General features: G+C 44.2%; 1 protein-coding gene across 3 annotated transcripts in view; it reads right to left on the reverse strand.

Annotated features, from left to right (window-relative positions):
- The window catches only part of ADAMTSL3 (ADAMTS like 3), a 164,540-nt gene that overhangs the window by 37,863 nt on the left and 103,975 nt on the right, over nucleotides 1-22,702 (reverse strand). For all 3 annotated transcript variants that reach the window (XR_014176353.1, XM_081964718.1, XM_081964717.1), the window contains 5 exons: nucleotides 18,321-18,478; nucleotides 17,329-17,440; nucleotides 12,247-12,385; nucleotides 6,712-6,762; nucleotides 158-362 (listed from right to left, as the gene is read on the reverse strand). Coding sequence is in view for 2 of the 3 variants with exons in the window: in XM_081964718.1 (XP_081820844.1) it covers nucleotides 158-362; nucleotides 6,712-6,762; nucleotides 12,247-12,385; nucleotides 17,329-17,440; nucleotides 18,321-18,478 (665 nt within the window). In the remaining variant the exon portion in view is untranslated. The remainder of the gene's footprint in view (nucleotides 1-157; nucleotides 363-6,711; nucleotides 6,763-12,246; nucleotides 12,386-17,328; nucleotides 17,441-18,320; nucleotides 18,479-22,702) is intronic.

Below are 22,702 nucleotides of genomic sequence, written 5' to 3' on the forward strand. Positions count from 1 at the left end.
CTCAGCTTGCCACTGTGTCCCACCTGTGTTATGTTACACCCAAATATACCTTCTCTGCAAGGAAGTTTTCAGATAATGGGCCATCAATCATCCCTACCGACACTTGAACATTTGGGTTTGTTTGCCTCAAAGAAATTTAAATGTTCTGCTTCCTTACCTGGGACCATTCCAGAGCTATCCATTTAGGGCAATCGTACAGGTTGCAAGCTTGCATGACTCTCGGCTTAGGAGCATACATACATTTCCACTCGTCTACTTGCAATATCTCTCCATGCATGGTTTCTTCCACGCAGACAAAACTTCTCCTCTGAATTCCCCCTCCGCACGAAACTGAGCAAGTGGTCCAAGGATTGTGCTCCCAGCTGTTTGAATGGAATAACAGCATCCCAAGAATAAAAATAAGTTGAATTTCTACCTGGTTTTCAGATGCAAGTGATAATGAAAATACTAGGCTGCTTTCTCCCTTGGCCCTTGAGATGTAACCACGTGCAAAATATTTCCGTTTCAATCAATTGCAAATCTAAAGGGGCTGAAAGAGGCTATTTTGATGATTCTGGATACAGAGCTTAAAAAAAATCCTTGTTTTTAAATTTTAGGCATTTCCCTGATAGTCCAAACAGTCTTGTCTGGACACAAAATACACCATTTTCAATTCAAAATAGAGCATTTTGAACACAGAATGGTTGTGTTGAAAAGTGTCTACCCTTAAAACTTAAAACCTTGGGTCGTAAGGGTTGCTACTGAATCCTAAAAGCATAGTTCAATTTTATGTGAACATTTGATACAGGAAGTAATCAATTTATGGCCATTATGGAGGCACAAATTTCCATGCTACATCATGACAGTCATAAGTCAAGGCACCTGAGTGACCGGACTTAAATTCACTACTTTTTTGGGTGATGATTGTTCAATGAACACTGTGGTCATTAAATGAACCAATGTATTCCTAAGGGTGTTTTTTGCCCGCGGCATAGTTCAGACAGAATCCCACCCAAAAACTTTTCTTGGGAAGTCATGGAAATAATAGACATATACCATTTCATAGTGCTTTTCATCCCTCTCTAAGCGATTTACAGAATCAGCATATTGCCTCCCAATAATCTGAATCCTCATTTTACCCACCTCGGAAGGATGGAAGGCTGAGTCCACCTTAAGCCTGGTGAGATTCGATCTGCCAAATTGCAGGTAGCCAGCAGCCAGCAGAAGCAGCCTGCAGTACTGCATTCTAACCACTGGGCCACCATGTCTCTTGAAACCTAAACCTGGATCTCCAATCCCAACGCAACAGCTTAACCTCCATGCTACACCGTCTCCCACACTTCATGACCAACACGCTTCCTAATTATTAAATTAACCCTTAATCCAGTTTGCAGGATGCATTAAACCCAATAGACTAAATTCACACAAGATGCAAAACTAGAATAGCAATAGCACATAGACTTATGCACCACTTCACAGTGCTTTTACAGCCCTCTCTAACAGATATTGCCTCCCAACAATCTGGATCCTCATTTTACCAACCTCGGAAGGATGGAAGGCTGAGTCAACCCTGAGCCGGTCAGGATGGAACTCCTGGCGGTGGGCAGAGTCAGTCTGCAATACTGCATTCTAACCACACCACCACCACAGCTCGGTTTAATAAGAAGTCCAACCCAGGAGAAATGGAGCAACAAAACCTATAAATCCACAAGGTCCGTTCAAATAACTGCTCCCAACGATGCTAAAGGCAGGACGAGAATGTTCCCTGTCTGAAATGATTCATCTAATGCTCCCCCTTGGAATAAATTAATCACATCATTCTCAAACCGAACATGAAACTTGCTGCACGTAGAGTGTTGACATTTCAACCAAGCTTCCATGATCAAAACCAGACAACGCGTGAGAGCTTAGAGCTAATGGTTTCGCCATCACCCCTGATAAATATGCTCATCTGCTGTTATCGTTTCGTTAGCTCAGCTGTGGGGATGATTGATGAGATATGAAAAAGACCCAAAGGCTCGTTTTAAAAATGTTCCACTATGAGTGTCGCTTCGCATTAGAGTAGAACGTTCCAAATGAACTCAGCAGAAACTCTGGGGCTGAGCTGTAGGTTGCAAGAACCCCATAGGGGGCTACTAAAAAAAAAAGACAACTCCCTCTGAATAAGCTCTCCTATTTTAACATACTGTATGTTTCGGAATATAAGACACAATTCCCCCTCCACCCAAAGAGGATGAAAATTTGGGTGCGTCTTATAAACCAAAAACGCAAGGCATGGAGGAGGCGATGTTCTGTGGCAATCCCCGCAGCCTGGAACAGCTGATTGGGGGTATTCCGGGAGAGATCGATCCACCCGACAATCAGCTGCTTATGCTGAATCAGGCTGCAATGATGTGCTGAAGTTGACCTGGCTGTTTGCTATTTGCTGCAAGGAGGTGTCAGAGTTTGCAGCAGCAATCACATTCAGAAAGCACACACAAGTAACTGATTCAGCAGGATTCAATAGCTTCTCTTTATACATAATATAACACATTAAGTAAATATACAGTACCAATAGCAGGTTTTCCAATGTGGTAGTTCAGCAGAGAAGTTTGACTTTTGAGTTTTAGTTTCAGATATCAGCACAGCATGCAGCTTTAGTACAGAACGAGCCACGCCCAGACTCCTCACTGTCTCCTTCCTTGTTGCTCACACAGCACACACTGTTTGTTTCCAAACAGCCCTCAACTCTCTCACACACTGACAGGACGCTAGCCCGATGAATACCATGGATGCTGGTAGGCAGAGGCAGATATTTTTTTTCTTATTTTCCTCTCCAAAAGCTAAGGCGTGTCTTAGACTCCAGTGCGTCTTATAGTCCAAAAAAATACAGGGTATGGAAAAAAATTAACCTGGGTTTGATTGTGCATTATCTGATAACCTTGGTCCACATCTCTTTTCTTGGAAAAGATAAATGGTTTCGTGGTTTGGAGAATGTGTATTGAGGTATACTTTCAATCAAACATTTATCAACTCCCCCCCCCAATGTAAACAAATGAAAGAACAATAAACCAATGGAACAACTTGCCTCCTGGTGTTGTGACTGCACCATCGCTGAAGGTTTTCAAGAAAGGATTGGACAACTGTTTTTCTGAGATGATATAAATTCTCCTCCCTTTAGCAGGGGGTTGGACTAGAAGACCTCCAAGGTCCCTTCCAACCTTATGATTCTTTTTAATTCCATGATCCCAACTGAGCTCAAGCATGTAAGCACGAAGCTTGAGCTATGGAACAAAGCCAGAGAAATCTGCAAAAACTAGTTCATCCATTTGATACCGGGATTAAGATATATTTCGTCCTTTGGGCTTGCAATTCCAGTTTCTGTTATTTCTAATCCCGTTTCTGTTTTGAGGGTGCCTTTGTTTTGTCTTTGTTCTAAAGGATAATTGGTTCTGAAGCTGTAGTTTCACACTGATGGGTTTTGTCACTCTCACAAGTCAGCCTTGTCATCTTCTTTTGCAAATGAAAAAAATTGTGATCTTAACCAATTCCAAGTTAGTTTTTGGTCAGCTTTCCCTTCAATACTTTTCAAGTATTGGCCATGCATAGCTTTGCTTTTCCAATTTTCAGCTCGCTTCTCAATTACTTCTTTGATATATTCAGCTTTTAACTTAGTTGTCTTCAAAAGGCCTCCTTTATTTACTTCCTTAATCATTGGTTCTTCACTTTTCTGGATGTAATCATTCAAGCTGTGTCTTTCTTCTTTCACAGTCTGCTTTACTTGTAGGAGTCCTCAACTACCCTCTGCCTTATTATTGTTGTTGTTGTTGTTGTTGTTGTTGTTGTTATTATTATTATTAATAATAATAATACATAGCTTTTCAGTAGCAAGTTCATAACCAAATAGTAGAGATCTTAGATGCAGTCAGTATGTATGCAGCCACATAGACATGAAACATTGCAGACATTTTAAATCACGACTTGGAAGCAAAGAAAATTTACCCGTCAAATGCAGTGATTAGATTTGAATAAGCCCTAATGCATTGTGGATGTGTGTACAGTGCAAGGTTTCTATAGCTGCCGAGGGATGTGATGGCTCAGTGGCTAAGACGCTGAGTTTGTTGATCAGAAAAGTCGGCAGTTCGGCGGTTTGAATCCCTAGTGCTGTGTAACAGAGTGAGCTCCCATGACTTGTTCCAGCTTCTGCCAACCTACCAGTTCAAAAGCACGTAAAAATGCAAGTAGAAAAATAGGGACAACCTTTGATGGGAAGGTAACAGCATTCCGTGCACTTTTGGCATTGAGTCATGCCAGCCACATGAACACGGAGATGTCTTCGGACAGTGCTGGCTCTTCGACTTTGAAATGGAGATGTGTACTGCCCCCTAGAGTCGAGAACGACTAGCACGCATGTGCGAGGGGAACTTTTACCTCTGCAGTAATGCAGTGTGGATGTGTGTACAGAGCAAGGTTTCTACAGCTGCATTTGTTTATTCCATCCATTCAAAAATACAATCCGGATCCCCAATTCCTGGGAGGATATTTCAGGAATGGCAAAGGGAGGCTCTGGAATGGTTCCAGAGATGTGTTTTCAGAGGCTGTACAGGTGAATGGTTTGCTTAGAACTCCAGAAAGTTTTTAAACTGTAAAATCTTTTGGAATGGCTTTAAAGGAGAAGGTGTATACAGTGTGTGTAAGGGTGTAGAAATGGGAAGAGACATGTAGCGTGGGAATTTCTCCCCCCCCCCTCCAAGATTTCTCCATCTGTTTAAACATTCGGGTGATGCATTTGCAGCCTGAGGTCATTCAAGACCCTCTGCATAGGCTGACTTTCCACTTCTTATCCCAAGTCCCTCATTTGGCGAATGAAGTCTGCATCTCGCTCTACTGGATCATAAAGGAAGCTTCCATCTGGTTCTACCATTTGTCAGCATTTAGAAGTGAAAGGGAGGAGAGGATGGAAGTCAAATCCAGGCCAATTCCTTTGTCTTTCGTTTCTGCTCTACCCCTGGAATTTCTACCTGCCAGGTAGGAATTCTGCAGTACAATAACTGAAGGTATTAGAGCAGGGGTCACCAACCTCTCAGACTTCAGGGACCACTAATATGATCTGCCTAATGACTGGGTGGGTGGGCGTGGCCAGGTAGCCATGTGACTGGGTGGACATGGCCAACTCGATGTCACTCTCTTCAAGGGGCACCTTGACAGCCTTTATTCGCCCCTCCCCTCCCAACCACTCCTTGTCTGCCCACCAGGGCTCCTTAAGGGCCGCAACAGGAAGCAGCTGTTGGAGCTAAGCAGCCACCAGAAGAAAGAGTTGGCAAAACAGCTCAGTTCAAATTGGATCTGACCGAGAAGGAGGCTCAGCGGAAGCACCTCACTGAGGACGACGAGCACAGGCTTTCCAAGCAGAGGCAAGGCCAGAGAGAGGTGCCTGAAGGCTCAGTGGGCTGAGATGGTCAGCCAGTTTCAGGCCATGATGCAGTCCCACTGGAATAAGGCCCTCCGGCTCTTCGCCACCAGTGGCGCTTCTGTCCAGCCTTCGCTCAAAACCGGGCACCAGGAGGCTGAAGCAGACTTCGAGTCAGAATTTCTGCTCTCCTACAACCCGCACAAAAAGACCCCAAAGGAGGAGACTTTGCAGCAACACAAGCTCATCGCACGTATCCGGCTCAGGGGCTGTAGTTTGAGGAGCCCCGATTTAGTGCAATATAAAAAAAATGCAAGTAATTTTTCTGCGGACCACCAGTTGGTGACCGCTGTATTAAAGAACCCGGGAGGAGCTACTATGGCTTCCTAAGTAGTGAACAAAAGAACTTCCATATGAAAACAAGTCAAGGAGAAATGGGTTCCAGCAACTTTGAAAGAGTGGCGATGAGGTCATTACTCCTGATCTAACTTCTTCCCTAACTTCATTTACTGTTGAGTCAGAGTAAACAGAAATAAGGATTCTATTTCATTCTAATTTTTACAGTTGTTCTGTGCCATGGTTATTGTGCAACAGTTTTTTTTTTTTAAAAGGGGGAAAAAAACCCACCCAGATCACAAAATTGACAATGAGATAGCCATTGAAAATGCAATAAGTTATCTCTTTCCATAGGTAGAAATCTATTGATTATGAGCTGTGGTGGCGCACTGGTTAGAGTGCAATACTGCAGGGTACTTCTGCTGGCTGACTACAATTCGGCAGTTTGAATCTCACCAGGCTCAAGGTTGACTCAGCCTTCCATCCTTCCGAGGTGGGTAAAATGAGGACCCAGATTATTGGGGGCAATAGGCTGACTCTGTAAACCGCTTAGAGAGGGCTGTAAAAGCACTGTGAAGCGGTATATCAGTCTAAGTGCTATTGCTATTGCTACCCCCAGCTTTTATTCCAGTGAAATTTTACCAAATTCACCATTCAGTACAGATCATTTGTTCATGAATGCCTTCGAGGAGTTGTCTTTATTTAGCCGACTTCTACACTGTACTCCACAATTATTATCTTAGGCATATCTTGCTAATGGAATACCTGCACTTAAGTCGGCAAGTGGATTAATGTATTAAATGCCCTGTACTCTAGAGTGACTTTATCTCAACAACCAAATGTCATAGACGGTCAAATTCAGACCTTACCATCTACGGCAACAATAAATTCCTTGTCTTCGCCTTGAGCAAGCAGGACGTTGTACATACGAAATTATAAACTAAGTGCGCTGCAGTCAGTTATCAATGGAATGCTAATAACCTGTATCTTGTAAGCGTCATACATACCGGGGAAGTGGCTGGAAATGATCATAGGGCATGATTTCCTTAAATCCATCACTGTGAATAAAGCAGAGGCATTTACAAAGTTATTTGCCAGATGCCGGATTACAATTTTCCATTTGATGCATTCCTTTCTAAACAAAACGTTCACCAAACTTGGGAAAACAACTCAGTGCTACGGTGGGTGTCCTCTTTTTGGCTGCCTGACCTTAATTGTTGAATTTAGTTTTCCCAAGGAGCTAAGTAAGGAAACCAGTTAGCTAACAAAGAGGAATACAATTCCAGGACATTTTGTAAAAAAACATGAAATTTCTGCAGCAGTTAATTTTTCTAGTCCCTGAGAAGATTTGATGGAGTGGGTGGATGGATGGGGGAGAGGACTGGAAGCTGATGTTACTTTAGAGATTATGACATCCACAATTAACTCACTGCGCCTGAATAGAACACATTTATAGTTTATTCCATTATTAGCTGGAATTGTGGAGCTACAACATATATTCGGAGTTTCAGATATTAACCATCTGGCGTTAGGGTCTTCATTGTCTCTTATAGAAGGAGCTGCTTCCTGAACACCATTGCAAAGCCTTATTATACTTCCAATCCCTCCTCGGAAATCAGGTTTTCCATGAATTTCTGTCATTCCAAAATTCTAGCGGAAAGGTGAAAGATACTAGTTACTATAGAACAGAATGAGTTGGAAGGGACCTTGGTGGTCTTTTAGTCCAACCCTCTGCTAGGCAGGAAACCCTACAGCACTTCAGACAAATGGCTATCCAACATCTTCTTAAAGACTTCCAGTGTTGGGGCATTCACAACTTCTGGAGGCAACTTCTGTTCCACTGATTAATTGTTCTCACTGTCAGGAAGTTTCTCCTCAGTTCTAAGTTTCTTCTCTCCTTGATTAGTTTCCACCCATTGCTTCTTGTTCTAACCTCAGGTGCCTTGGAGAGTAGTTTGACTCCCTCTTCTTTGTGGCAACCCCTGAGATATTGGAAGACTTCTATCATGTCTTCCCTAAGCTTTCTTTTCATAAACTAGACACTATAAGCTAAGACCATTCCACTACTATCCCCCCTTTTCTACAACACATAAAAGGTGTGAAATGGGAAAAATGCAGGAGAAAATTACAAGTGCCCTCAGCCTGGAGAACTTTCTCCCCCTGCTTTATTTGCTGACAGCCCTTCAAAGTAGACCGAATCAGGAAAGAGACTCCATAGGAAGACGAGAACTAAATTGGGATGTCTGAATTTTCCTCTCCACCTTCTTCTTATATTCTAGGGCAGTGATGGTGAACGTTTGCACCGAGTGCCGAAAAGGGAGTGTGTGCACTCATCTGGGCCACAACCCGGAAGAGGAGCTGCCCAGGGGGCATACGTGCGCCGAGAAATGAACTTCTGGTTTCCGGCACACGCATGTGCACCGGCCAGCTCATCTTCTGGTTACTAGTGTGCATGCACATGTGACGATCAGCTGCCCAGACTGGAAAACGGAAGACCAGCTCTTCCAGTTTCCGGCACTGCCAGACACACGAAGGCCAGCTGATCCTTGCACACGCATGCATGCCAGAAACCTGGAAAAGGAACGGGTGACACTGCACAGGCCAGACGACATGGTTCCATGTGCCACTTCGGGCATGCGTTCTAGGAAGTCAGTGGTCTTTGGGGGGGGGTTAGTTTAGGTCTCTCCTGCTTCTCTGGTCTCGTTTCTTCTGCACCTGGTGTTTTCCTAAGGCCACTTTGATTTCTTCTTCAAGGTCATCCCCTCGCTTCTCTACATGTATAAAAGGTCTTCCTGGAAGTAGGAGACTTGCAAGTAGAGGGTCTCTATCTTCCACCTGGACATTCTTCTCCTCCAACCTTGTTTCAAAGGATCTGCTTGGAAATGTTCTTTGCAAAAGGGGTGTTTAATCGAAACACCCTTGCAAATCATTTTTCCCGTTTCCCTTCCTGCCTCTTAATTTCTGTTTTTAGCCTCTGAGGGCTGCTGGCACACGTCTTTTCCTTCCCTTTAGAGTGCCTTCTATATTGGTGGAACTGGGTAAGTCAATACCGCTCCTTCAGAGATGAGTGTGCCCTATCTGGAATTGTGAACGTAAGAAGCCTCAGGGTCTTCTTACAGCGATATGCAAAAACCTTGTTCCGGAAAGGACGGGGATTAAAATCACAAAGCCCAGCATTTTGCCCTGGTGTGATTAGGAAAACAGCAGGGTCGATGATCTGCTTCTCCGTGGATTCCAGCTCAAATGTTCTGGCCCATCTCCAGTGTCTGAGCCCAGAGGACTTCAAACTGAAGGAGAAGTCCCGTAAGTTTGGGCATTCCAACCCTCATACTTGAGTCTGGTCCTAATAACTATGAGAACAAGTAATGTGAAACGAAGTAGAACATTCACCCCGCCAAGAATTTTAGCACCTTCATCTCTAAAATTCTCAACATTAATGGCAAGTCCTCCTATTACACATTTCCTCACCCTTTAATAAAACTCTCGTGAAGCTCCAGAAAGTTGAGCTGTTGGAAGCACTGCCTGCCTTCCTCTCTCGCGCAAATATATGTGTTCTAGAGTAATGTTGCAGGATCCAATCAGAGTTAGTCACCGGGATCCAAGTTTTATTCTTCTTCCAAGCTTTCGGGCTCATACTGGAGCCCATCCTAAGGTCAGGCAACTTCACTCTCTCCAGAATGTGTCCCCTGGGCTGTTCTACGTTTGCAATACTGGTGAATATCTGTAGCTCGGGTGTAGGATGAGGGTGAAGGTTCATTCTCTGAGCTTGGTTGGTTCCCAAAGGTTTCGTTACCAGGCTAGGTAACATCTTCAGTGGAGTTTAGGGGATGCCAGTGTCTGTGTTCTTCTGTTTATAAGGGTTTCAGTAGATCAATGAGGGGTCAGCTGTGGGTGTGTCAAATGAGCGTACAGAAAGGCACTTAAACTGACATTTCCTTAACTTCGCTGAAGATGTTACCTAGCCTGGTAATGAAATGTTTTGAAACCAACTCACAAGCTTGGAGAATGAACCTTCTGTTGTGACCTGCCAGCAGAGCTGGCAGCAGATTCGGACAGTGAGGAGGTTGGGGAGGAACATGGGCCAGTCCTGGAGTCTGGGGAAGGCTCTGATGAGGGCTCTGTGTCGGAGGCAGAGATGGGGCCGTATGCCAGTTATCAGCTGCCTTCAGAATCAGACATCAGTGAGGCAGAGGAACAGCTGGATCCTGTTCCCACTGTGTGCGTGTGCAGAGTTGCCAGACGAAGGGAACAGCTAAAGAACAGAGGTTGACTTGGGAGTAAGGACACAGGTGGACGATGAATGGCCCCTCCCAGAAGAAATAAAAGAGGAGAGAAAGGGGAGTAGACTTTGCAGGAGACAATTAGTTCACTTAATTAGTTTGTGGTCTCCGAGACTCCTTGCCAAGTTTTGCAGATCTCAGCCTGGCAGCTCTCCAAGCCAGAGAAGGTCTCTGACTGTAAATCCTCCCTTGAAAGACTTTGTTGGATGTGAATGAGCAGAATTCACAGTCAATTAATAAAAGGGTTTTTTGTCGGGACAAGGAGTTTGGTTCCTGTTCATGGGAAGCCTCGGTCAGAACACCTTCACCCACTGTTCTATGTGTTGTATTTATATGGTGCCTCATTGTGTGTGGCCATCAACCTGGCCATCGACACCCTCATTAACAACGAAAAGCCACACACAAACAGGCGCCCTATGAATATGTTGTGTAAAACAGGCCAGTGCAAATATTATGGAGACAGAGAGAAGTTCTCTGAGGATGGGCTCCAGAAAGAGCCCGGAAGCCTGGAAGAAGAACAAACTTTTGGTCCCAGTGACCGACTCAGATTGGATCCTCCTGAAAGTTTGTGGAACCATTTATGCCTTGAATTCCAGCTTTGCCAGGATGGACCTGCCGGAAGGATCTGGGAACCTCTGTGCAGCCGAGCTTTTGAGATCTCACAACCGAATGATTTTATTCGACTGGGATGAGAAGAAAAGGACAATTTAGTTACAGGAAATAAAATACACCCCTAAGTGTTTCCCTTTTATTTATTGGATATATCAGTGACACTGCCAGCTGGCAATTTAAGGTTTTGGGCTAGATATTGAATATTATTTTAAGATACTTTTGCAGAGCCAGGAAACAGCACCAGACGGTCCAATGGCCGGCAGCCTTAAATGTCATTGTGCAACCCAATATGTACACTGCAGCTGCTTTGGGAACTTGGCAGAAGCCAGATGTGGTACAAGCGTCTTGCCTTGCAACGAATTTGAGTCTCCGTTTCCCTTAAAAGTAGATCGAAGCTTTCAGAGGCTGATCCAAAAGGAAAGGAAGCCCTGTGATCAGTTGACATCCGGTAGGTCAATCATTCCCAATGAGCAAATCAGAACGCCTTGAAGAGGAAGGACAAGCGATGGTGACGGTGAAGAGTTTTAGCATCTTGCGTTCATTAATTGTTCTCTGGACTCTGAAGGTGGGGGGCATCCCCTTGTGGCAATGAACTCTCTTTCCTTAGCAACATCCAAGGAGGTCAGAATGTACCAGAATTGCCCCCAATTCAGGAGATGGTGACCTCGAAATATTTCCCCACACCATCATTTTCCCTGAACCAAGATCGTAACATGTTGGAACCTGATTCTGATAGACACCAATTCTTCACCCAATGACGTTTTTAATAATCCTCCCTGCATCTCCCCATTTCAGAAGTCAGAATTCTATCCTTGCAGTTCTCCAGGAAGACTCTTCACCTCAGGCCAATGGGTGTTCAAGTTTTAGAGCAGCCCCACAGAACCAGATTTAAAAAGAAGTCACTCAAGAATATGAGTATGCAAGTACAAGAACACCAGGGTGTCAATTTGTTTCTATATTTTAAAAAAAAATAGAGTAAAGAAGGGTGGAGTGGAGTGGGGAGGAGAGGGAGAGGCAGAAGGGGAGGGAGAAAGAGAAGGAGAGAAAAAAGGAGAGGCAGAGAGGAGAGGGGAGAGAAGAGGGAGAAAGGGAAGGAGAAAGAGGAGAGGAAAAAGGAGAGGGAGAGGCAGAAGGAGAGGGAGAGGGAGAGGGAGAAAGACAAGGAGGCGAGAAAAAGGAGAGAGAGGCAGAGAGGAGAGAGGAGAGGGAGAAAGAGAAGGAGAAAGAGAAGGGGAAGGAGAAAGAGAAGAAAAAGGAGAGGGAGAGGCAGAAGGAGAGGGAGAAAGAGAAGGGGGAGAGAAAAAGGAGAGGCAGAGTCAGAGAGGAGAGGGAGAGGCAGAAGGAAAGGGAGAGGGAGAAAGAGAAGGAGAAAGAGAAGGGGAAAAGGAAAGGAAAAAGGAGAGGCAGAGGCGAAAGGAGAGGGAAAGGGGAGAAGTAATGTAGGGTAGCATAGCAGAGAGTAGCGTAGCATAGAGTAGCGTACTATAACGTAGAGTAGAGATATATTCACTACATATATTGAGAGCTCAGCCCATCACTGCCTTTCCGAGTGATGCCCCCCCCCCCCCCGCCTAGTTATAAATAAAAAGGAATTAGCAAGGACTTGGGAACTAAAACGCCAGCCACCCATTCATACACCGGCATACAAACCTCGAAGGACAGGGATCCATGTTGCATTCTTTCAGCTTCGGTTTGGGTTTCTTGTTTTCAGGATAATAATGGCAATACTGATCTGGTACCACCCGCTTGGAACGGACGTCCACGCACTCTGCAGAGTTCAGCTGATAACCTAGAATGGGGCGAGAAATAGGCCGTATCTGATGATCAACCAGGCCTAATTATTCAGTCACCCATTTCTCCTTGCTCACGCCTCCTCCTCCGTTTGTCTGTTTCACTAGCAGTGTCTTACGACGCCAGCAGACAGAATGGCATACCGTCCACAACCATGTAATACATTTTGGCACAGCCATGGGATCACAGCAGCTGCTTCCCTTTTCGGTTACACCCCCCCCCCTCTCCTTCCCATCAACAGGGCACATTCCCACCTGCTCTGATTCCCCCAGGATGACAACCGAGCCATCGGAACGCTCACCAACCCATTGCAACTCTCTTAGAGGTGGAATCCGATGCTTTGGGAAGACACAATTCCGTCACCTTTCCATCAACAAGGATCCAGGTTTCTAAACATGGATGGTTATACAGGTAGTCCTCAACTTATGGCCACAACTGAGCCCCCAAATTCATGTTGTTCAATGAGAAACTTGCTAAGTGAGTTTGTCCCATTTTACGACTTTCCTTGCCACCTTCGTTAAGTGAATCACTGGAGTTCTTCAGTTCCCCATTGAGGTCACTTTTCCCAGTGTTGTTGTAATTTCTAACGGATGCTAAATGAGTGGTTGTGAAGTCGAGGACTACCTGTATAGCAAATATTGTACAGGTAGTCCTCGACTTACAACAGTTTGTTTAATGAATGTTCAAAGTTACAATGGCAATGAAAAAAGTGACTTACGACTATTTTTCACACTTGTGACGGTTGCAGGCTCATATGATTTACATTTGGATGCTTGACAAGTGATTCATATTTATGACGGTTGCAGCATTCTGGGGTCATGTGATCCCCTTTTGCGACCTTCGGACGAGCAAAGCCAATGGGGAAGCCAGATTCACATAACAACTGGGTTACTAATCAACTGCACTGATTCACTTAAGAACTGTGCCCAGAAAGGCCGCAGTATGGGCCAAAATTAACAACAAATGTCTCACTTAACAATAGAAATTTGGGGCTCAATTGTTATCGTAAATGGAGGACTACCTGTATTGACATATTTTTCTCTTCCCTCTTAAAGCCTCATTATTCCTAGTTATATAGACTGAACTCTTAGTTATCTTTTATGCAAACATAGGAGCTTACTTTGGCTATTTCTGGTCCATGTGAGTTTCACAGATAAGCCAGCAGTGTGCGACAGCGGTCAAAAAAGCCAATGCAATCCTAAATTACATTTACAGAGGGATACAGTCAAGAACAAGTGAGGTACTAATACCACTCTATAAAGTCCTAGTAAAACCACACCTAGAGTACTGCATCCAGTTTTGGTCACTACGCTATAAAAAAGATGTGGAGACTCTAGAAAAGAGTGCAGAGAAGAGCAACCAGGATGATTAAGGGACTGGAGGCTAAAACGTACGATGAACGGTTGCAGAACCTGGGTATGTCTAGTTTAATGAAAAGAAGGACTAGGGGAGACATGATAATAATCTTCTAATGTTTGAGGAGTTGCCACAGAAAGGAGGGCGGTCAAACTATTTTCCAAAGCACCTGAAGACCAGACAAGGAATAATGGATGGAAACTGAAAAAAGGAGAGATTCAACCTGGAAATAAGGAGAAATTTTCTGACAGTGAGAACAATCAACCAATGGAACAGAAGTTGCCTTTGGAAGTTGTGGGAGCTTCATCACTGGAGGCTTTCAAGAAGAGACTGGACTGCCATCTGTCAGAAATGGTGTAGGGTCTCCTGCTTGGGCAAGGGGTTGGACTAGATGACCTACAAGATCCCTTCCAACTCTGTTAATATGTTATCTGAGTTCATCTCATTTCAAAATCTATCTACATTAAAGAAATAGGCACGACGTTTTCCTGAACTTCTTCTCTGTGGCTTGGAGGTTGAACCTCTGGGCAGCTCCTAAAATCTACTGCAAGCTTCAATCCTAATAACACACAATTTGCAAAGAAGAAAAAGGAAGGAAGGAAGGAAGGAAGGAAGGAAGGAAGGAAGGAAGGAAGGAAGGGGGTTGTCCAAAAGCAGAAATCTTGGATTTTTCTCTGAACCTCTTCCATAGCATGTTGTCTAAAATTTGCAAGCAGCTTACCATGCTATATATATTGAGGTGGCTCAGAGAAATGTATCGTTGGCAGATTTTCCGGTGGCTTCAGGAAACACCAAAAGTAATTAAAACTGGAACCCACAATCACTAAAGTGGAGAGCCAAAGCCCACCACTCGGCCCAGCCCTGCAAAACCACAAATATTTTTAGCCTGGCTCCTCCATACTCAGCAACAGGAGGTGAAGACAAAGAAAACACAACTGTCAAGAAAGCCGCTGGTGCAGGGGATCTACGCAAGAATCCTACGAAGTTCTGTGTGGTTTCCTTGGATTACAATTAAGGAGGAAGTGAAGCTCAGTCGTAGGGAAGGTCAGGCTTCTTTGTAAGGTGGTGTGTGTGTGTGTGTGTGTGTGTGTGTGTGTGTGTGTGTGTGTTGGTTTTTAAGCAAGCAAACCAGAGCTGGTATTCAGCAGGTTCTGACCAGTTCTGCAGAACCGGTAGTGGAAATTTTGAGTAGTTTGGAGAACTGGTAAATACCACCTCTGGCTGGCACCGCCCTCATCTATCCTCTGCTTCCCGAGTCCCAGCTGATCGGGAGGGAATGGAGATTTTGCAGTATCCTTCCCCTGCCACACCCACCAAGCCACGCCCACAGAACCAGTAGTAATTTTTTTTGAATCCCACCACTGAAGCAAACAATTTCCTTGCATACATGATGTACAATGACAATAAAGGCTATACAAAAAGGACCCCCCCCCCCTAAGAACAAAGTGCAACGTGGAGACAAGCAAGCAAATATCAGCCAAGGTAAAAAAGCCTGCAGGGTACAAATCAAAGGCCTCCAAAGAAGCATCTTTCCTCGTACAAAGTGTCATCACACAAAGGAATGCAAACCCCGGAAGAAAAATTGAGCTTTATCATAATTTTAAAACATCCTGCACCAAATCCGTTGAACAAGTAAAAGAAGTTCCAATGCTTAAAAGGTGAATGCTGTACATTTCCACCGTTTATTTAAACCCAGCTGCATTTTATGGGATGCACATGGCTTGCGAAAATCCCTTCGGACTTCACGGCAGAGAATCGAAGGCTGTTTTGAACAAATAATGACGGATGGCTGCTCGCTTACTCCTCCCCTCTCTTGCTTTTGTTTTGAAAACGATTGTCTCCAGAAAATATTTAAGTCATTTATAAGCCGGCAAAAGAAGCCAAATGGGAGTTGACAATGGCTAAACAACCTTATGTCGGAAGCATTTAGACCGGAGCAAAGAAACAGAGCAACTTTTCTAAAATACACTATTAAGATTAATGTCCAACCTATATTGTTGGCTCATTTCTTACTTAAAGAGAGGGAATGAGAAAAAAAACTAAACAAAAGCAGAGGAAGAAATGCATTCTTTTGCAAGCCCAAGAGTGTTGCTTCTACACTTTGGCTTCCGAAGCTCATATTATAAGTTGGAGACCTTGCTATTTTTTGAGGTGCAGGAGGCCCCTTAATCTCGGTCCACGGATCAGCTGATCCCAAGAGGGCCGGAGTTCTGTCTCTGTTTCTGGCACACTCTTGCCAGCCCTAACATCTCTGAGCCTGCTGTTCTTTTTGTGACCGCCACTAAGAGAAGGGAGGCGGTAGTTACGGTTTGCGGGAGTGGCCTCTGCGAGGCCATTCCGCATGTACAGCAGCTGCAGGAGGGAACATAGGGCAGGTTCTCTCTCTTCCTCCCCAAGAAATGGTGGGAACCAGCTGCGCATGCATTTAAATATTTTAGGGGAGAGCATATTTTAGTGCATGATGTCAGCCTCTGCTTCGCTTACTTGCTATTGGCTAGAATAGAAATGGGGAGAGTGGAGGCTTGGTATTTGGGGTGGGAATAAATGGTACAGGAGGTGATATGGTAAAGGGAGGTTTTGTCTCGCCATCTTCTGTGCATGCTGGTGGCCGGTGTTTGGGCCTGGTCAAGGCCAACCATCTTGCATACCAACCTGATGATGCCTTATGGAGATGCACCCCACATGACACCAAAGGGAGTTGCAGATTGGACACTGGGGTGGGGGTGTTGGATGGAGGGGACTGGGTTATCATTTGATATGTACCCATTTGCGCCTTTCTGGCTCAGATCTTGCTTTACTTTCGCTGCTATCTTTTCATAACCAGTAAAAGTATCTTGATTCCACGAACAATGGAGTTGGGAGTTTTCTTTCTTGGTTGGAGGCACGCCTGGCACAAGCGCTCAAAAGCCCCAATTGGGCTTATTATCCCTGGAGGTCTTATTTTCAGGGAAATAGATTACTACGTATACAGGGTAGTATACATGCCATGCCAAATGTGAGACTTCTGCTCTCCATTTTAAATGCAGAGAGGGAAGAAACCCGATGTCAGGGCTGCAGTTATATTCCTTTTTAGGATCTTTGGCATGCCACACTCTCTATTATTTCATTATGCTGTTTCATTAGTGTAATAATTGGGAGGGGGAATAGAAAGGAGTAGACTTGTGGAATGTGTTGTTGTCATTCCTTTTTAGAAGCCCAAGGTCATCTTTTGTCTCCGCACCTCTGCACCTGACCGGAACCAGCTGGGTGGAAATGCCAGCATGGCCGAAGAAGATTGGACCATGTGATGGATTTATGGGTGTGGGGATACGATCATGAACTTTCAACTGGGTGGAATCCCAGGAAGCCTTCATATTCAGGATTCCACAGTTTGTGCCAACAAGTCTCTCTTATTAAATTGGAACTTTAAGGATAGCTCTGCCTTGGACTCTGATTTAATTCTGCATGATATTTGGAATGCTGACACCCGAGTTATTGCACCGCACCAATTGATTGCATCACTCACAAATCTCACCCTGAAAGCTATATATCTATCGCTTCACATCCACAGCTGTACATGCTCCCAAAGCCACACGCATTACTCACCTCCTCCACATGTTACTGTGCAAGGGAAGAATTCTGTCTGTCTCCACTGGTGACTTATGGGTTGATAGAAGAAGAACTGAACCGTGCTATCTCTGGCAGCAGCATATCTGGCCTAAAGAGAGTCCCATTACAACACATTGGAATGCAGCATGTTGGCAATCCTTGGCCTGCCATGGTTTAATTCATGCATCCAAATGCAGTGTCAAAAGCCACATGATAACAGGCAAGGAAGAAAAAGACCTCATGGGCAGAACCTACAGGCAATATGTTCTTTGAGCCTGACCAGGGAGTGACCAAGAGCTGTGGTGGTATAGTGGTTAGTGTAGTGGCCCACCAGCAGCCAGTGGATCTGGCAATAGATTTGGACAGTGAGGAGGTTGGGGAGGAACATGGGACAGTCCTGGAGTCTGGGGAAGGCTCTGATGAGGGCTCTGCGTTGGAGGCAGAGAGGGAGCCAGAGCCGTATGCCAGTTATCAGCTGCCTTCAGAGTCAGACATCACTGGGGCAGAGGAACAGCTGGAGCCTGTTCCCAGTGTGTGCATGGGCTGAGATGTCAGACGAAGGGAACAGCTAAAGAACAGGGGTCGACTTGGGAATAAGGCCACAGGTGGACGATGAATGGCCCCTCCCAGAGGAAATAAAAGAGGAGCGAAAAGGGGAGTGGAGTTTGCAGGAGACAATTAGTTCGCTTCATTGGTTCGTGACTCTCCAAGGCTCCTTGCCAAGTTTTGCAGATCTCGGCCTGGCAGCTCTCCAAGCCAGATAAGGTCTGTGACTGTAAATCCTCCTTTGAAAGACTTTGCTGGATGTGAATGAGCAGAATTCACAGTAAATTAATAAAAGGGGTTTTTGTTGGGACAAGGAGTTTGCTTCATGCGCTTGGGAAGCCTAGGTCAGGAAAGCAGCATACCTTCCCTGCCTGACTGGAGGGGACGAGGTGAAATTACAGGAATTTCCAGACAAAACCTTGACACAGCACAAAGCGTCTTACCTTGATAATGAAATCGGCTCCAAGAGGCCCGGGGATTTTTATCATTTCTTTCTCGGGGCCCTTCTGAAATTCAACTGTTGTGTTTTCAATGATGTACATTCCGGGTGCATTGAAACTGTGTTCTCCAGTATCTCCCTGCAGTGTCTTTGATTCAATCACTGAAAAGCAAACACACATTATCCTTTAGCAAATTATGATGAATTCATGCCACTTACCAAAAGCACATGCTGCACCAAATGTTGTAAATAAAAAACACAGGTTGTCGTATGCATTATTTATATCAATGCTATCCTGATGTTGTTAGTTGTGAATTCATGTCCAACCCATCACAACTCCATGGTCAATGTTTCTCCAGGTCTTCCTGTCCTCTACCATCCTCTGGAGTCTATTTAAGTTCATGCCTATTGCTTCGGTGACTCCATCCATCCACCTCATTCTTTGTCGTCCCCTTCATCTTTGGCCCTCAATCTTTCCCAGCATTAGGCTCTTCTCCAGGGAGTCCTTCCTCCTCATTAGATGGCCAAAGTATTTGAACTATCCTGATGACATGGGATTAAAATGACCATTCCATCCCATTCTTTGATGCTTTCCATTTATAGAAGCCCAGACGATTTCCAGTATAATAAAAATTAAAAACTAATTTATCACTGGTATACAGTTAAGGAGAAATTCTGTTGCTTTGCCCGGCCTTGCAGTATTTTTTTTTTAAAATTAAGCATTTCATGGCATCATTTTAAAATAATACCAAGAGAATTCCAGGAATGCACAAATGCAGAGTTTCTCTGGGAAAAGCAGTCCAGAAGAAACATCCATATATTTCCAATCCAGACAAGTCTTCCAAGTAAGAAATCTGCCCTTCTACATAATACTCACACATGCAAACTCTATTTTAGGAGGCAACCTTCAACCCCCCCACCCCAAAGTTAGTCTTTCTGAATGGATCACAATTAGAATTAGAATAGAACTGGAAGGGACCTTGGAGGTCTTCTAGTCCAGCCCCCTGCTCAAGCAGGCGAATCTATTCTATTTCAGGTAAGTGACTGTCTAGTCTCTTCTTAAAAACCACCAGTGATAGAACAGCCGTGATTTCTGAAGGCAAGCCATTCCACTGGTGAATTGTTTCTCCTTAATTCCAGATTGCTTCTCTCTTTGATTAGTTTCCAACCATTGTTCCTTGTCCTGCCCTCTGGTGCTTTGGAGAATAATTTGACCCCCTCTTCTTTGGGGCAGCCCCTCAAATGCTGGAATGCTGCAATCATGTCACCCCCAATTCTTCTTTTCTTTAGACTAGCCAGACCCAAATCCTGCAGCCATTCTTCGTATGTTTCAGTCTCCAGGCTAAAACTCCAGTCTCCATTATCTTAGGTGCTCTTCTCTTTTTTCTTTTCTTTTTTTAAGTTTTTATTTAAAAAAATATATAAGCATTCCATTTTTCCTTAAACAGTGTGTCGTCTGGGTACAAATACCTGGGCAATAACCATCAAAATGTACAACATCATTTACATTGATATTAATTTTCTAATCTTAGAATTATACTAGATTAAACAATTGAACATAGTGACCCTGTTCGTTTTTTCCTCTTAACATATCTTCTGATACAAATGTAATAATAACATTCAGAATAATACTAATAATAATCATCATCATATGGGGTTTTTTTTTAGACAGAGCTGGGTAAATCCATTGTTCAATACAGGATGGGAATTGTAAATAGGAGGCCGGAGGCACCAATATTACACAAGACCATTAAATTGCCTTTTTGATCACAAACACACTGGCGCGTGAAAAGGCACCAGTCGCCTGTAAGTGTATTTATTGCTCTTAGTCCTTCCAGGCCAACACAGACGCTCTTGATGTGGTCGGAAAAGCAGAAAGAAGATTCCATCAGCTGCTTAGATGTGGGAGAGAGGATCGATTAGTCATTTCTAAGAAGAATGTGTCAAAAAAAAGGAAAGAAATAGAAACTTCATCTTGGTCTGTTGGCATATCTGGACAACATCAGCATTATTCACTCAGATACAGTACAATACAATAGCAGTGTTGGAAGGGATCTTGGAGGTCTTCTAGTCCAACCCCCTGCCTAGGCAGGAAACCCTGTATCATTTCAGACAGATGGCTATCCAACATCTTCTTAAAGACTTCCAGTGTTGGGGCATTCACAACTTCTGGAGGCAACTTCTGTTCCACTGATTCATTGTTCTAAATGTCAGGAAATTTCTCCTCAGTTCTAAGTTGCTTCTCTCCTTGATTAGTTTCCACTCATTGCTTCTTGTCCTGCTGTCTGGTGCTTTGGAGAATAGTTTGACTCCCTCTTCTTTGTGGCAACACCTGAGATATTGGAAGACTGCTCTCCTGTCTTCCCTAGTCCTTCTTTCTCTTAAGCTAAACATACCCAGTTCCTGCAACCGTTCTTCATATGTTTTAGCCTCCAGTCCCCTAATCCTCTTTGTTGCTCTTCTCTGCACTCTTTCTAGAGTCTCCACATCTTTTTTACATCGTGGCGACCAAAACTGGATGCAGTATTCCAACTGTGGCCTTACCAAGGCCTTATAAAGTGGTATTAACACTTCGCGTGATCTTGATTCGAGATCACAATGCCCATCCCCCACTATACTAACATTTAGGCTCTTCAACATTGCAGTGCAAAGTTGGCTCATTCTGCAGGTTTGGGTTTTCTTTTGAAAAGTGATCATTGGAAAGCGCTGTGTAATGTTGGCATTTATTTCAGCAGTAGTTCTATTTATTTATTTTATTTATTTAGTTTGTCAAATGTGTACAAGATAACAGGTACAAGTATAACATGGACATGAACAAACGAGATGAGTACAAATAAATGGGGACAGTAGGACAGGGACGGTAGGCACACTGGTGCACTTATGCATGCCCCCTTTAAAGATCTCTTAGGAATGGGGCGAGGTCCATGGTAGATAGTTTAAGTTGAAGATGTGAGGGTTTGAGGATGTAACAATGGAGTCAGGTAGAGCATTCCAGGTGTTGACCACTCTGTTGTTGAAGTCGGATTTTCTGCAATTGAGTTTGGAGTGGTTTACCTTGAGTTTGTATCGATTGTTTACCCGTGTACTATTGTGGTTGAAATTGAAGTAGTCGTTGACAGGTAGGACGCTGTAGCAGACAATTCTGTGTACTATGCTTAGGTTGGCATTTATTTCAGCAGTAATTCTCAAGTTTGGCAAACTTTAAGATGCACAGACTTCAATTCCAGCATGGACTTCAGCTGGTTGGGGAATTCTGGGAATTGAAGTCCACACATCTTAAAGTTGTCAAGGTCAAGAAAGACTATTTCACAGTTACACAGGCTATCCACAATGAAAAGCACAATTTGAAACTTGGAGGAAGCAGTCATAATCTGTTTCTCCTCCATGGGTTCCTAAGGGAAACCATCTGTCTTCTAAGATATACTGCCTGAACTTAATATTCTTCTTCTGTGTTTCTTCACAGACCAAAATTGTATTATCTTGAGCTAATGCACCAGAAACAAATTATTTGTGTGTCCAATCACATATAGTCAATAAAGAATATTCTCTTCTCCTCTCCTTTCCTCTCCTCTCCTCCCTTCCCCTCCTCTCCCCTACATTCTATTCTATTCTTAGATTGGTTATGTGCCATCAAGTCAGTGTCAACTTGTAGCAAACTTAAAGATAGATTTTTTTTTGTAATGATCTGTCCCCATTTTGGTGTTTCAGATCTTCTAACTGGGCACTATCACCATTGCAACTGTGTTCACCCATCTTACTGCTGGATATCCTCTTCCTCTCTTTCCTTCCTGTTCTGACCTAGGTCTCCCAAGAAAATGAAGCAGACTCCTCATCCCAATAAAACTTCTTTTACTTAGGTTAAAGGGAACTCGTCTCCAGCAAAGTCCCAGCAAACAGTCTTTCATGGGATTTGACAACTACAGACCTTAATCAGGCTTGGAGAGTTGCCAGGCCAATATTTTCCAAACGCCACGGCTGTAGCAGAAATTATTTGGCAAGAAGTCAGGAACAGATCTTCACCCTAATGAATTGAACTAATTGTCTCCTGCAAACTCCACTTCCCTTTTGCTCCTCTTTATTCCCTATGGGAGGGATCATTCACCATCCATCTGGGCCTTTACTCCTGATTCGGTCCTTGTTCCTTAGCTGTTCCCTTCTCCTGGCACCTCTGTGCATGCACACATCGGGAACAGGCTCCAGCTGTTCGTCTGCCCCACTGATATCTGACTCTGAAGGCAGCTGATAACTGTCGGATGGCCCTGGCCCCATCTCTGTCTCCGAGGCAGAGCCCTCATCAGAGCCTTCCCCAGACTCCAGGACTGGCCCATGTTCCTCTCCCAACCTCCTCACTGTCTGAATCTGCCACCAGCTGCAATGGACAGTGGT

The sequence above is a fragment of the Natrix helvetica genome (genome assembly GCF_964273705.1).
Source record: "Natrix helvetica genome assembly, chromosome: 12".
NCBI classification, from domain to species: Eukaryota; Metazoa; Chordata; class Lepidosauria; order Squamata; family Natricidae; genus Natrix; species Natrix helvetica.